This window comes from Chinchilla lanigera, unplaced genomic scaffold (genome assembly GCF_000276665.1).
Source record: "Chinchilla lanigera isolate Chin_1 unplaced genomic scaffold, ChiLan1.0 scaffold00106, whole genome shotgun sequence".
Taxonomy (NCBI): domain Eukaryota; kingdom Metazoa; phylum Chordata; class Mammalia; order Rodentia; family Chinchillidae; genus Chinchilla; species Chinchilla lanigera.
The window spans coordinates 5,650,057-5,665,102 of NW_004955507.1; the positions used below are offsets into that span (position 1 = coordinate 5,650,057).

General features: G+C 37.4%; 1 protein-coding gene across 8 annotated transcripts in view; it reads left to right on the forward strand.

Annotated features, from left to right (window-relative positions):
* Cutc (cutC copper transporter) overlaps positions 1-14,075 on the forward strand; it is a 46,537-nt gene extending 32,462 nt beyond the window's left edge. For 4 of the 8 annotated variants that reach the window (XM_005407675.2, XM_005407676.2, XM_013506197.1 and 1 more), the window contains 2 exons: positions 3,946-4,051; positions 4,877-5,363. In XM_005407675.2, coding sequence (XP_005407732.1) covers positions 3,946-4,051; positions 4,877-4,991 — 221 coding nt within the window. In that variant the 3' untranslated portion in view covers positions 4,992-5,363. Of the gene's footprint in view, positions 1-3,945; positions 4,052-4,876; positions 5,364-6,959; positions 7,793-13,878 lie in introns of those variants that run through there. The other 4 variants (XR_001231630.1, XR_001231629.1, XM_005407673.2 and 1 more) reach the window with 4 other exon arrangements.
* Positions 14,076-15,046: the final 971 nt, after the last annotated feature.

The following is a 15,046-nucleotide window of genomic DNA, read 5'->3' on the forward strand; positions in this document are numbered from 1 at the left end:
ACAGCGGACATCCTTGTCTTGTTCCCGATTTTAAAGTAAAACCTTTCAGTTTTTGTCCATTGAGAATGATGTTAGCTGTTGGACTGTCATAGATGGCTTATGTGGAATATTTAAAGAATTAAAAAACATCAGCCCCCCCCCAAATTTAAAGACCCAATCCAAAAATGGGCATCTGAGATGACTACACACTTCTCATAAAGAAATACAAATGGCAAATAAATACATGAGAAAATGTTCAACATCATTAGTCATTTGAGAAATGCAAATTAAAATAACATTGAGGTTTCATCTCATCCCACTAAGAATAGCTAGCATTAAGAAATCAACCAATTACAAATGCTGGCAAGGTTGTAGAGAGATAGGAAGTCTTCTCCACTGCTGGTGGGAATGCAGCCTGGTGAAACCACTGTGGAAATCAGTTTGGAGTTTCCTCAGCAAACTAGGTGTAGAGATCCCATTCACTCAGCTGTTCTCCTTCCGGGTATTTTCCCAAAAGATCTGAAAACATCACAGCAATATATGTGCACCCATTTTTATACCAGCACAATTTGTAATTGCTAAAATGTGGAAGCAACCCAAATGTCCATCCACTGAGGAATGGATAAAAAAATTGTGGCTCTTTTATGTAGTGGAGTCTTACCCAGCGGTAAAGAAAGATAAACTCAAGGCTTTTACAGGTAAATGGTCACAACTAGAGACCATACTCATAAGCGAAATAAACCAGACCTTCATGTGTAAGCAAAGTATTGTTTCACTAGTATAAGAACTTTCAAGAGTGAATAAAAATTAGGAGGTATGACAGACATTGAAATGAAAGGAAAATGCTCTAAAGTCAAGAGCAACCAGGGTGAGGGAAAAGAGAAAAAGAAAGAAGGGGAAATTATGTATGTATGTATATATAGGATAGCTAACATAGTTATACCACTGATTTCTATGGCTTTACAGAAAGGAACAATTAATGATTACTTATTTGATCAGTCTTGCATATCTCTCTTTGTTTTCTTGAGAAACCACTTTGAAGATACCAATACGTAACACAGCAACCATTGTTAATTTCCTACCTCTTTGTCTGTAACTCTGTATTGCTTGTATTGTTCTGCTATTTTGTAAATGGATGTCTGTTTGTTAATGTTTTCCTTTTATTTTTAAAATAAATTTAAAAATACCATTTAGTGTCTGTTCCATACTATTTTTCTCCAGTTGTCCCTGAAATAGCTGGTATCTGCACGTTACATCGAATCAAGGAAAAAACATTGCATTTAGTTATCTTTCTTAATATTTTTTAATGTAAATTTTTTTTTCTTAAAAAAGTGCCATTTAAAAAGTTTGGCCATGCATGGTTACACACATGTAATCCTAGCTGCTTAGAAGGCTGAGGCAGTAGTTTTGCAGAGTTGAGGACACCTGGACAATTCAGTAAGATCCTGCCTCAGAATAAAAAGTAAGAAGGATTGGGGAAGTAGCTCAGTGGTAGAGTACCCTAGTTTTGATCCCTAATTATAGAAGCAAAAAAGTTTGGACCACTTCACTTAAATAATGTCCTTCTTTTTGGATATTTCAGGTTTTCTTTTTAATACTAATTAGCTTATTCCTCTGGCCTCTGTATTTCCTATAACTGGTAGATAGAGTGAAAAGTTCAACTAGATTGTGGTTAAATGTTTGGGCAAGAATAGTGGGAATGTATACTTTACATCACATTAGAAGACAATCTGTAATCGTTTCACTACTAGTACTGTCAAGACTGATAAGTATTCAAAATGCTAACAACTACATAAAAGACAACTTTATAAAAGAGGCCAAGTGGAATGTACTGTCAGGTATTAGGAAGTCTTTGACCTATAGCAAGTTCTGAAATATGAATAGATAACATATTTTATCTCAGATTGAGATAATCAGGGAATGCTAAAGTCTTGACAAATAAGACCCAAGTTCAGATAGTTCATTTTAAGAGGACCTTTGCTGAATACGTAATTAGTAAGTTGTCTGCCCTGTGCAAAGCATCACTTGGGATGCAGTTATATAAGAAACTACTTCCTGAAGAAGCTAAGTCTTAGGTGAGAAGATGTTACATACAAAGAAAGTGTAATTATTTTATTTAACAAACCTACCACGCGAATGTTAATTACATGTCAATTATAATTGTATGTAGATAATATGATAGGTGTAAAAAATAGAATGAATATGAAGTAATCCTACTTGAGTTTGAAGAATAGAATTGTAAACAGATTATGACTTTATGTAAATAAATACTAGCAAATTAAGATTCCTAGATAAATTAATCTGAACCCCTAGTCAGTACTCATCATTGGGAAATACAAAGATGAATAGAACATAATAGTTGGCGTCTAAGGATTTTTCATGATGAAGCTTACAACATAGAGTCCACCAAGAAAATGTATTCATTCCTCAGGAAAAGAAAAACTTTTCTAAATATTTTAGTACTGAATTTATTGAGACATCATGAGATTGTTTCAAGGCACCTTTGACCACTACAATTACAGAGGTGCTCAAACTGGTGGCCATGAGTTTCCAGGCTCTGTTAACACGGCAGACTGCTGCTTGGGTAACTTTGGTCATTGAGATTGCTGCACATGCCTTTTCAGTTTCTGTAAGGGCTGGTAGTGTAGTGGGTTTTCTGTGACATACAGCATTCTATAGGGTCCCCTATACAAGGATAACACCATCTCTGGAGAAAAACACTATACTACTTGTCTTTTTATGAAGTGTGTATACATTTTTTTGGCAGACTCTGTATTTAGGCTCTAGTTTGCCCATCTATAAAGAGGAATGTTGGACTAGTTCTTTGAAGCTCCTTTTAACTGGAAAGCTATGTCAGCCATGTTTGGCAAATGTATTATCTGTGTATTAAAGTTGATGGTAACATTTGTTTAGTGTCCAGATGTTTTATTTTTTAGAAGACAATAATGTGTGCTTGTTTATTGATTGATCAATCAGTTGATTGATAGATGGTTCTGGGGGTTAAACTCAGGGCCTTCACACTGAGCTAAATCCCAGTCCTTTTAAAAATTCAGGGTCTTGCTGAGTCATCCAGGTTGGGCTCATGCTTTTGATCCTCATGCCTCAGCCTCCTAAAATGCTAGGATTATGGATGTGCCATCACACTCAGTTTATCTTATCTCTTAATTTTTACAAGTTTGTGAGGTAGACAGTGTTATTCTACTCTTTTATTGGTGAAAAAGTTGAGGCTCAGTGGATGTAAATAATTTATCTAAGATCACACAGCTGTGAAGAGCAACGGTGCTGAAGCCAGGATTCTGTTCTAAATCTGACCTCTCAGCCTCTGTTCTTTCTTCTTAGGTTTCAGCAGTATGACTGTACCACTAATCATAGCACCAATGGCAAAGCAGTTACTGAAGTATTTGGTTGTAAGGTTTTAATAAAGTAGAATCAAATTCTTCTGTGAAAGGAAACAAAAAGTTGGTACAGTAATGGATAAACTAGGTAGATTTTGCCTTATTCCCATTTCCAGTGAAGTCAGGTGTACTCTTGGAATCCTGAGCCAGGAAGAAAACCTTACAAATTCTCTCAGACACTTCTCTGAGGTTGCATTTCTACACTGTTCTCAAACTTATCTTTGCCTTTCATTTTAATTTGATTTTGCTTAACTTGAAGGAGAACAAGGATGGAGTATTGAAGGGTTTTTCTTGCCACAGAGCAGTCTTTTTAAAATCAGTAATATACAGTATAGCATTGCCATAAAACTAACAAATATAAGAAACTTCTACCATATAGGCTCTAAGCTTAGCAGTTCTCTAGAATCTGCAGTATACATCATTTATTACTTTTCTCATTTTTTATTCTAGTGTAGTGGGAGAGTAGTTTTTTGAGAAATTTCAGAATGGAGATTTTCAGTAAATAGTATTGTTCTCTATATTTTATGCAAGATTTTGTTCCATTTAATGTACTACTTGTTCTTTTTACTAGGAGGTGGCATAACAGACAGAAATCTACAAAGGATCCTTGAGGGTTCGGGAGCTACAGAATTTCATTGTTCTGCTCGGTCTTCTAGAGACTCGGGAATGAAGTTTCGGTAAAAACGTATTCTTTGACTCATACAAGAAGGGATGAGATTGTTTATTCTCCAAATAGGGAAGCTTTGGTTGATAGCATGATTAATGAATAGGTTTTATGATTAGTGCATAAGTATTGTAGTCAGTTTTTGCATTTGAAAACATTTCTACAGTGGTCCTTGTTTTGCATTAAATGAGTAGGAACTTCTGAAAGTTCCAAGGTAAACTTTTACATAGACTTTGCTTATTCTCGCCACCCATTGCCTTTACCATGGTTCTGTCTGGCCCCTGCTTCCTTCTTCCACACAGAGACTTAGTTTGTTTTCAGTGAACTGTTGGAACTGAAGGTCTGAGTTCTGCAGTTAATGAATTCGGCAGCTGAGCTCTAGACGAATCAGACACTCACATGTGCCCCTACCCTTATGCTTTCCTTTTGCAAAGCTAAGACCTGTAATATAATGATGGAAGAGTCATGGGAATTTGTGTCCCTCTCATCACTCAGATTAATTAGTTGTCCCTCACCCTTGCTCTCTACTTCTGATTATTTGGAAATTATATCCCGACTAAGGAATTGAAACTATAATTTTAAAAATTCTTGATAGAATTCCTATAATTTAATAGTTAAATCCTTCTAAATTGGGAAAAATGGGATGTAAAAGGAGAAAGAACCTTAGAATTTACATTTTCAGTTGTAAATTCAATTATATTGTCTGCTAGATTCAGCTACTTTACTTTCAGGTAAAGACCTTGGCCTTACCTTTTTCTTGAGGTAGCCTGTAATGTGCCAGTAGGAAAGGCTCACTTAGCAACTTCATTTTCTGTTCTTTTTCTTATGTCTACTACAGAAATTCCTCTGTTGCCATGGGAGCCTCACTTTCTAACTCAGAATATTCTCTAAAGGTAACAGATGTGGCCAAAGTAAGGACTTTGAATGCTATTGCAAAGAATATTCTGGTGTAACCAGACCTCTCCAAGAGACATGGATATCACAGCGTGAAGGTAGAAGTACATTCTACAATTTTGTATCCTACAGCTTTCAGTCTTCTTGGTTGGGACACAATCTTCAGTATTCATAAGGCAATGGAGTATGTTTTCAAGAAGAAAAAGAAATTGAAACATATTGTCACTTCTTTTGCTTAATCTTGCCAGCCATTAATGTTATCATGGTTAAATCGGATCGGTACTTCCACAGAGAGACTTAGGTATCAGTGGAACTAATGAATGAACTGGGAAAATTCAACTGTAAGGTGTGCATTCAGAGTGTCGCTTCACGGTCAGTTCAGCAGTATTTTGCCTTTTCATTTGTAAAATAAAAATTTCCTTTCTGTCGTGGTTTAGTCTCTTATTCTTACTCTGAATACAGTCTGTAGCTAAGCGTGGGAGGGAGAGTGTGTTTTATTTTGCTTTATCCTTCATTTTTCTTTTTATTATATATTCATTGGATATGTTGTTACCTTGGGCTAGATGCTGAGGTTGCGGAGTTAAGTGGTACAGCATAAAAATTCTCAAACAGGTACATATGCAAATATAAGTAATATTTAATATGTTGGCCCATCCCCTCCACTTCAGTTTCACTGTGTGATCATTCAGAGACAAAAGCTAGCCTTGTAATCTCCATTTTGTTTAAGCAGATCAGCAAAGTCGCTGAGAGGGTGGCATGAATTGCTTGAGGTTTAACAACAAATTTGTTGTTTATGAAACTTAAATACTAATCTCCTAACCTCCCAAAGCTTCTGCTGTAAGGTGCTTCTCTGGTATATAGAAGTGGTATAAAGATCACTCTCTTTGAGTATATCAGACATACCATGGCTTGTAGTTTAACCAGGAGAAACTTAACTTTATTTCCTGAAATTTAATCTCTTCATTTTAAAATCAGGAATAGTAGCGATAGTTTCCAGTTAAATGATTTAGTAAAGCACCAGGTACATAAGAAACACTCACTGAATGTTAGTTCTTTTCTCCTAGGGTAGCTTTCTAGTATGTCAATCTTTGATAGTTTGAAAGCTCTTCCCAGGAAGCCAAGCATTGAATATTGAAGCCCATATTTACTGTTTGCCCTCCACCATGCGATGAAGCATAATATAATCCTTGATCTTCCTACATTTCAGCTCTGTTTTAAAATATTTACTGATAATTTCATGTGCGTATGTTTCATCTCAGCAATATCCGCATTTCAAGGATAGGGAGCCGTGTCTTCTTACTTTCGTGTATCTTCCATCACACCTCCGTATTGTGTACACATCAGTATCGATTACTTTGTGTAACAGAAAAAGAGCACTGAATCGGGAGTCAGGACCTAAGTGCTGGTCCTCCCTCTCATGACTTTGATAACTGTTCTGTGTATCTTCTCTTTGTCCTTGTAGATGTATTTTTTACCTTTGCTCTGCTTTGTGTCCTGGGAGGCCAGTCTGTGTGAACTATATCAGTGGCTTCCTTGCCCCTCATATTCTGGTTGGGCTTGGTCAGTAGAAGGCACCAGCAAGAGCTGGGAAGGTGGGAAGCTCCCTCCCTGCCATACTATTGTGAGTTAGCTGTATCTTCTCAGTTGTCCCTCTCCGCACCCTTTCTGGATTCTGATGACTGGTCCCTCCACTGCCTCCTCAGGCTTATGAGTGGTGATAACTCCAGGCTGTTCTAGCTAACATACTGCACTGTTCATTCCTTGCTGATTTTTCTTTTCTTTTCTTTTCTTTTCTTTTCTTTTCTTTTCTTTTCTTTTCTTTTCTTCTGGGTTTTTTGCGATAGGGTCTCACTGTATAATCTAGGGTGGCCTGGAACTTGCAGCAGTCCTTCTACCTCAGCCTCCCAAGGGCTGGGATTACAGGTGTGTACCACCACCACCCCCTCCCTTGTTGTTTTTCTTAAACTATGTCCATAGTTTTGTGTATAGTTCTTTTACCAAAGTTTATACCATCTATTACCTACCAGGACCATGGATGATAAGTAATGACAGCTGAGCATGGTGGCCACATGCCTATAATTCTAGCACTTAGGAGGTTGGGGCAGGAAGATCTCCATGAGTTTAAGATCGCCTGAACTACACAGCGAGACCCTGTCTAAAACGAACAAGATAACGAGTAAGTAGTGACAATCTCCCTAGAGATTGGATTTAAATTTCCAATTTTAAATCCTTTTCAGTTTTAATATTGTTTCAACCATTCTGTACTTTTCCACAAAGAAAATAGTAGTAGCAGTCTTGTTTCATCTTTAAATTTTCTGTATCCTTTATGCGCTACCTCAAGGAAAGGCAGATAGTAATTGCTGTGTAATTTACTTTGATTTCTTCTACTTGAATGCCATGCAGAGTTACACATCCTAACAAAACTCCTACTAAATAATAGCTTATAATAGCTATATCTTTGGGATGTTTATATTAATTTTATACTTTTATGTAGTATCTTAAATTTTATCCTCAAAGTAACATCATGTGACATGATTCTGGTGCAGATTTACTCTTGACCTTTGGTGATTTCCCATTCCTACACATTTGATTTCATCAGGCACTTTTTTGGGGGTGGGATTGAGACAGGGTTTCATTTTGTAGTGACAGGCTCTCACGCTGTAGTCCAGGCTGGCCTTGATCTCAGTGATCCTCCTGCCTCAGCCTCCTGAGGGCTGGGGTTACACGTATGTGTCACCATGTCCAGCCTCAGGCACTTGTTTTTTCACTTAGCTGACTCTCACAATGTAGACATCTCTTTAGAAATGATCTTAGACTGATCTTTCTTTTTTTATTTGTTTATTGTTTTTGAAATTAGGTCTCACAATTCAATTCAAACTGGCCTTAAACTCACTATGTAGACCAGGCTGGCTTCAAACTCCCAGGGATCCTCCTGCCTCAGCCTCTCTAGTGCTGGAATGACAGGAGTGTGCTACCACAACTGGTCTCAGACTGATCTTTGTGCTTACTGCATTAGTTATTTTTACTTAGCATAGAAGCATTCCAGCAGTAAATATAGACAAGAAAGTTACAGACTACTTTAAAGAAAGTTTCCTTAAAAGTTACATTACTTGATTGGAGAAATGTATTTCATGATGAAACCGTAATATGTTTCTCTGAGACTGGAAATGAGATAAAGGTTCCCAGCCACTATCACCATTTTCATTTTATTATTTTACTGGCAGTTATAGCTACTACAGTAAGATAAAATGAAAAATTTAAGGATTGGGAAGAAAGTAAAAAAATTAATTCTTTGCAAACATCATGATTATATGAAGAAAAAATTTTTAAAACTTGTAGAATTAATAAGTGATCAAAGAGGTTCCTTCCTACAAAGTTAGAAAATATAAAAATTATATATCTTAAATATATTTAGTATCAATACCTCAATAAAGTGTAAGGTTTTATTTTGTTTTTTAATAATAGAATGTTTAACCATGCCTACAAATAAGTCTAATGAAAAAAAAGTCTTTAAAATTTTCTCTCTTCCCATTTTTTATTATGAAACTTTTAATGCATTCTTGGATCCCACGGCTGTTAATGATTTGTTGTATTTGCCTTCCTCTTTGTCCCACACCCTCGTAATGAACTCAGCCTCTGTAGAGCACAGTGCTTTTATCAGCATTGGCAGTTTGGAATAGTAAGTCTGGAGCATGGAAAAGTTAAATCTCTGTATTGCATTCTAGTCACCATATTACATTTTAGTTTGAGGTCATCTGTCTCCACAAGGCCGTCTACACTTGAGTAGGGAGCTCATATTAATTTGTATCTTCCCTTCAGTATTTCATACAAAGTAGATGCTTTAAAGTGCCCGTTAGTGGTTTATTTAATAATAAAATATAATTTCTGATTTTGGTCCTTTGGTACTTGAGACCCTTATTCTATAGAACCTTAGCATTCAACACATTGAGTGGGCTAGGGATCTAGCTCTGTGGAGGAGCACTTGCCTAGCATGCACAAAACCCTCAGTTCAATCCCTAGCACAGCCAAAACAACAAAAAATCAACTAAATATATAATCCAGAGAGCTGTAAATAAATATTCACACAAAAACTTGCTATATGAGTGTTTATAACATTACTTATCTTTCAATTTAGAGAATAACCACTTTTCAGATCCTAATGAAAAATCAGTCAGAGATCATCGCTGCTGTAACTCAGGTAAAATGTTGATTGGGAACTAAATTTTCACACAGTATGAAAGTATCACCCTATAGATGACTTTCTAGTCATAATGTTACCATCAGCTGAGGGTTCTTTTACTCAATTAGGATTAAATCATGCCAGGAGTTTTCAGCTCTTAGTGTTAGGAGTGTTTTTTGCTGCTTTCCTGACAACTGAAGCCAGTACTATACATACCAGCAGCTCTCTGGAACTCCTTAGCAGCCAAAGCCAGCAGCTACCAACAACTTTCCATTGCTTTTCACCGTTCTCTGGCTGCCACCTGCCCTCAGTGTAACCAGCCCTGGATGCTGGTCTATTTTAGCATTAGCAGACTTTAGGGTTATCTGCTCTTGGTATAACCAGCTTAGCTTACTCTACTAGAGGTAGTGATCATAAAAAGGCAAGATACACTAACCAAAAGAGGCTTCAGCACAAGAGGAAGCAGTTCACAGACAGCTCTTAGAAGGGTACGGGGAAGGCTGCTTATGTAGACAAAAAGGAGGGTTACACAAGTGGAATATTCTGCAAGCTAATAGCAGAGTTTTGCTTGGGTATGGGTAGAGGAAGAGCCCTCATAGACCAGGTTGGGGATGCCTGCAGTGGTGCATAGGGGTAGAGTTATCCAGGGTGGCCACAGGGTGGAACCATTTGGGATGGGCCTGTAGCCACAGCTTGCTGTAACTGAAGCAAAAGTCTCCAGGTGACCTCTAGGTGTTTGGGGCTTTGAAGCTGCCAGAAATGGAAGAAAAAACTTTTTCCGGGGTACCTCTGAGGGAACATTGTGCCTTTCTCTATTTGAATAAAAGTAGAAACTTGAATTACAGTTGACCATCTGGTTGTTACCACCTTAACTCAGTAATCAAATTTAATTAAAAGTATTAGTAGTGGAAGAGCATACAGCTGAAGAACAGGATTCAGGGACTGGGACGTTTGGAAAGTGGCTAAAACAAAGTACAGAATGTGATGGTTAGCAATTGATCAAGCAAGAGTGAACTATAGCACCAGCTCTTTACAGTGACCAGCCTCCCAGTTTGCTTAGAGCTTTTCCAGTTTTAGAATTGAAAGGTTCACATCGTGGGAATGTGGAAGGTTGGTTACCCTACCAGCTTAGTAAATTATCTTTGTGCATTTGCCCCGGCCCTTAGCTCCCCATCTCAATAGAGGAGGAGGCATTAAGTAACATGGAAAAATGCTAAGAGTGATATTTTGTTCCCCAGCAATAGCTGATGTCTCAACCAAAAAAGGGAAAAGCTTTAAATTGTATATGAGGTTTTTCTGGAGGGTGGCTGTCATGGTTTGTGTCTAGATATCCCCCCAGAGCCTCATGCAGTCATGGGGGGGGCTTCTAGAGTTTGTGATTGATACATGGTCCAATGCTGGGATTATGGATGTGAGTGCTACACCCTCTCTGGGAGGAGAGGTGGCCTGCATACAATATAAGGGAGGGAAAAAGATTTGCTCTCTGCTGCTCCTCACTTCTTGCTCTTGTTGCTTTTGCTGTCTTCTACCTCCATGAACTGTTGCCCTCTGCCATATGCCACTCTGCCTTGGAGCCAGCCAAGTATAGACTGAAACCTCCACAAACTGTGAGCTAAATATACCTTTCCTTCCTTAATTTTGGGCATCAGCTATTCCATCCCAGCAACAAAAGTAACCAAGACAGTGATAAAATTGTTTTCCAAATTGTAACGATTGTGTAACTCTGAATGTGTTAAAAACTATTGATTTGAACACTTGAAGTAGTTGAATTGTATTTAATTTTAATCACAATAAAGCTGTTTTTAACAATGGATGTGAGAAAGTTTTGATTTGATTGGGCTGGCATGTTTTATACCTGAAAGAGACCAGCCTGACATGTATCGGTCAGTGGAAAGGATTTGACCTAGATGGAACGGTTGAAGACATCAGTGGAAGCAAAATATTATTTGTTCTCCAGTTTACATCTCCATAAACTGGCTAAAGTACTTTGAATGGATTTTTGTTCCCTACAAACAAGAGTTCTGACGAAAATGTCCAAGGGATATATTCATTTCATTCATACCCGTGCAGGTGCTGAATTTTAACCTTGGATAAAATCATAAATAGTTGTATATTTGGATCATATTCTTCTGGTGCCTCACGCTTAAAAAGAAAGCCATACCAGCAGTATGCCACTGGTCTATACCGGCAATGTATTAGAAAAAAGCTGTGTAAAATACATGGATATGTTATTGAGGTCCTACAGGAAACATTTTTTTTTTCCTAAGTCATAGACTTATTGCTTTGTTTATATTTTATGTACATGAACTTACAATATTATAAAAAAGAACTTTTTCTTTTTGTCTGTCTTTTTCTTTCAAAAGCTCCCCCTAAATAACAGTGCTTTCCTGGTGGAATTATCAGTCATGGCTTACTTTCCTTGCACACAGGAAAGGGCACATTACCCAGGCTAGCCAGTCAGAATGACTCAGTGTTTTGTCCACCTTCATTAGTCGAAAGATGGGAACAACACCAACAGGGCCATTTAGAATCCTACCAAAGACTGTTTTCTGGAGCTGTCAGAAAATCATTAACTGGATTTGCCTTGTGTCCTAGAACCCAGTGAGACTCCTCTGCTGTTGGCCACAGAAACGTATGTCCAGAATTTTTGTGACCATCTTTAACAACTGATAAAAGTCTCCTTGAAAGTTGAACCAACATACAGCAAACACCCAGAGGACACCGAGTCTGTATAGCTGTTTTTAAAGCCAGATCCGTGCATGGGCTATTAAGTGAGCCTGTATAGTTCCTTTTTTGTTTTTATGCCAGTTTGATGTGGATCCTTGTCCCGGGGAACCTGAAGAGGCCTGAATGCTACAGTTACGGATTGTTTCGCTCTTTTTTGACAGGATGCTCAGTGGTGTTGACAGGATATTGAGTGCATTTTGTGTAACTGGCTTGTGCCTTGTTTCAATGGGGTTTTTTTGCTTTTTTCTTCATATTTTATGTATTTTTGAAAGCCACTTTAAACCTTTTCACAGTTAGAGATTGTTTCCTATATTATCCTGATTCTGAACTAGAACAAAACTAAACATTTATTTCTAGCAGACTTTTACCAGTTTCTGAAAAATCTTCATCTTCCCTTCTTTTCCCAGCCCTGATTTTTCTTATACAAATCACTCTAACATATAGCTTAGGTGCTAGAGGGAAGGCAACCCTCAGCCACAGCCTCAGGGATGGGCCCAATTCTAGGGTAATATTATCCTCTTGGCAAGGAATTGATTCAGGAACTTGTACCATTGATATGCAAGTTGATGTTTGTTAATGGATTCTACTGGCAAACTTGAAAATAACCATTTCTTTCACTTCATATTATGGTATGTATGGTATGAGCATTGAAACTGTTTTGATTGTCTCACATGTCTATTTGAGAATAAAGCTGACAACAAAAGAGAAGAAAACCAAAAGAATGAGAAGGGAGATAGAGCAGACTCACTGAAGTAAATTCTGAGAACTGCACAGTTTGGATTTTGATTACTTAAACCAGTAATTTCAATCAAGGCACTTTGATTATGGCATACTCATAGAGGTCCTAATGTGATTGGTGTATGAGTCAGTTGCCTTTCTAGCAGGTTCTGTGGTTTCTTAGCAACCTTATGGTTAAGAATTTCCAAAGTTCTGTACGGGTATGACTGTCAGTTGCAACAGATACCTTATCTTTCAAAAAAACAATTTCCAGTCTGTTGGCTTGACTGAGTTCAGAGGCTTCCAAACCTCGTTACAGCTTGCTTAAGTCATTCACTACAGTCAGCTTCTCAGGATAAGCACTTTATACCTTGATACTGCCCAGAAACTTTTTGTGAAGATAGGAATGCTATAAGTAAGTCATCCTACTTAGTTATCTTTTGACTCATTCTCAAGTGTGCTCACATGCTGACCCTTCCCTTCTTTATAGGCCAAAGAGGAACAGAATCTCTTCATGATATGTAATACATAAATAATACAATATAGTTTGCCTCTCATTTCAAAAGTCACAGTTATGAGACCAGCACATTTTACTTACTTAGCCCAGCACTGTACTTCCTCCTCTAGAGTATAACTTCTGTACTAAAGGAATTTTAAGATTGCAGTTATAGATTTTCAGGTACCCTTTAAATTGAAGCCTTTTGTACTTTTCCAGATTACCAATTATGTGACCCTCATACATGCCCCTGAACAAGTAAAATGTTAAGTGCTGATAACAGCACTCCCAAAATTTCTATATTTGTGGGTGACTGTATGTAAAAACAAGGACAAATACATATTTTAGTCCTGTCAAGAGACTTGTCTGGCAAATTTTCTTGGGCCTATTAATTTGGCCATTTTCATGTTCATGTTTAGCCATTTTCATGTCACTATCTAATAATAGTCCAACTATAGGGATGCACCTGGCCAGATGTGGTGGCACATGCCTATAATACCAACCCTAGGGAGGCTGAAGCAGGAGGAGCACTGTGAGTTTGAGGCCAGTCTGGGCTACACAGTAAATTCAAGGCCAGCAGTAAACTGTATAGAAAGAAAAAAAAAACCTGGTAGTATGATATTGAGCATATTTATAGAGAAAAGGCCAACATATGTCAAAACAGTGCTTTTCCTTACTACAATAAACCCTACAGTAGATTGTTTTGATCAGCAGGTTATTGTTGCTTTGGGGGAGCTAATTACACAACTGAAATCTTCCATGTAAGCTCATTTTCTTCACTTCTGTGGTTCATTTGAAGGTAAGCACTGTTAATGATTTCTTGCAGACTGTGTGGCGTGCAGCTGTAGACCCAGTTGTCAGGAGGTGAAAATGAGAGGATCCCTTGAGCCAGGAGTTGCATTCCAGGTCAGCCTGGTCAACGTGGTCAACATGTAAACCCTGTCTCCAAAAAAATTTTTTCCTTGTAGAATATTTTAAATTACTTGCACTTAATGACTAATAAAACTGTGTTTTTTCATGTGATAATTTGCTGCTTGTATTGCTTTGACTTTTGTTTTTATTTTGTATTAAACATGTTTGCACTCCATAATGATCACATTTCTTGTGGAGAGTTGGTACATGTTCATAACACATTCTAATTGTCCGTTCCCATCCAGACCCCTCCCTCCCAATCTCTATCTCTTGCTCCCCTTCATATTTAAGAAAGATCTATCTACCTATTTCCTATCATTTATCTTTTATTTTGCTCTTTGTGTTTTGGATTTATAAAAGAAACCATGAGATATTTAAGTGTGTATGTGATTTATTTCCCTTAATATGATCTCAAGGTACATTCATTTTCCTAAAAATAGCAAGCTCATCCTTCTTTACGGCAGAGTACTTTTCCATTTTGTGTAAATTACCACATTTTCTTTTCCTATTCATCTGTTGATGGGCATATAGATTTTAGCTACTATGAATTGTGTTGCTGTAAACATAGGTATACATGTATCACTGTAACATGTCTTTAACTCTTTAGGGAAGAGAGTCAGGAAGAATAGCTAGGTCAAATAGAATTTCTAGTTTTGGGATTTTGAGGAATCTTCATACTGACTTTGTAGGACTATACATTCCCACCAACAATGTAGAAGGATTCTTTTTTCCCTGAACCCTCACTAGCACCTGGAGTGAGATGAAATCTCAGTGTTGTTTTAAGTTGCATTTTTCTAATGGCCAGTGATGTTGAACATTTCTTCATGTATTGACTGACATTTGTACGTCTGAGAAATTTTATTTCAGTTTATTTCAGTTGCCCATTTTTTGATTGGATTTTTTGCTTTGGAGGGACTAATTTTTTGAGTTCTTTATGTACTCTAGATATTAGTCTTAAGTCTGTGTAATACCTGGCAAAATATTTTTCCATTCTGTAGGCTGTCTCTTCATGCTGTTGATTGTTTCCTTTGCTATGCAGAAGCATTTTGATTTGCTATGATTCTGTTCATTGATTCTTGTTT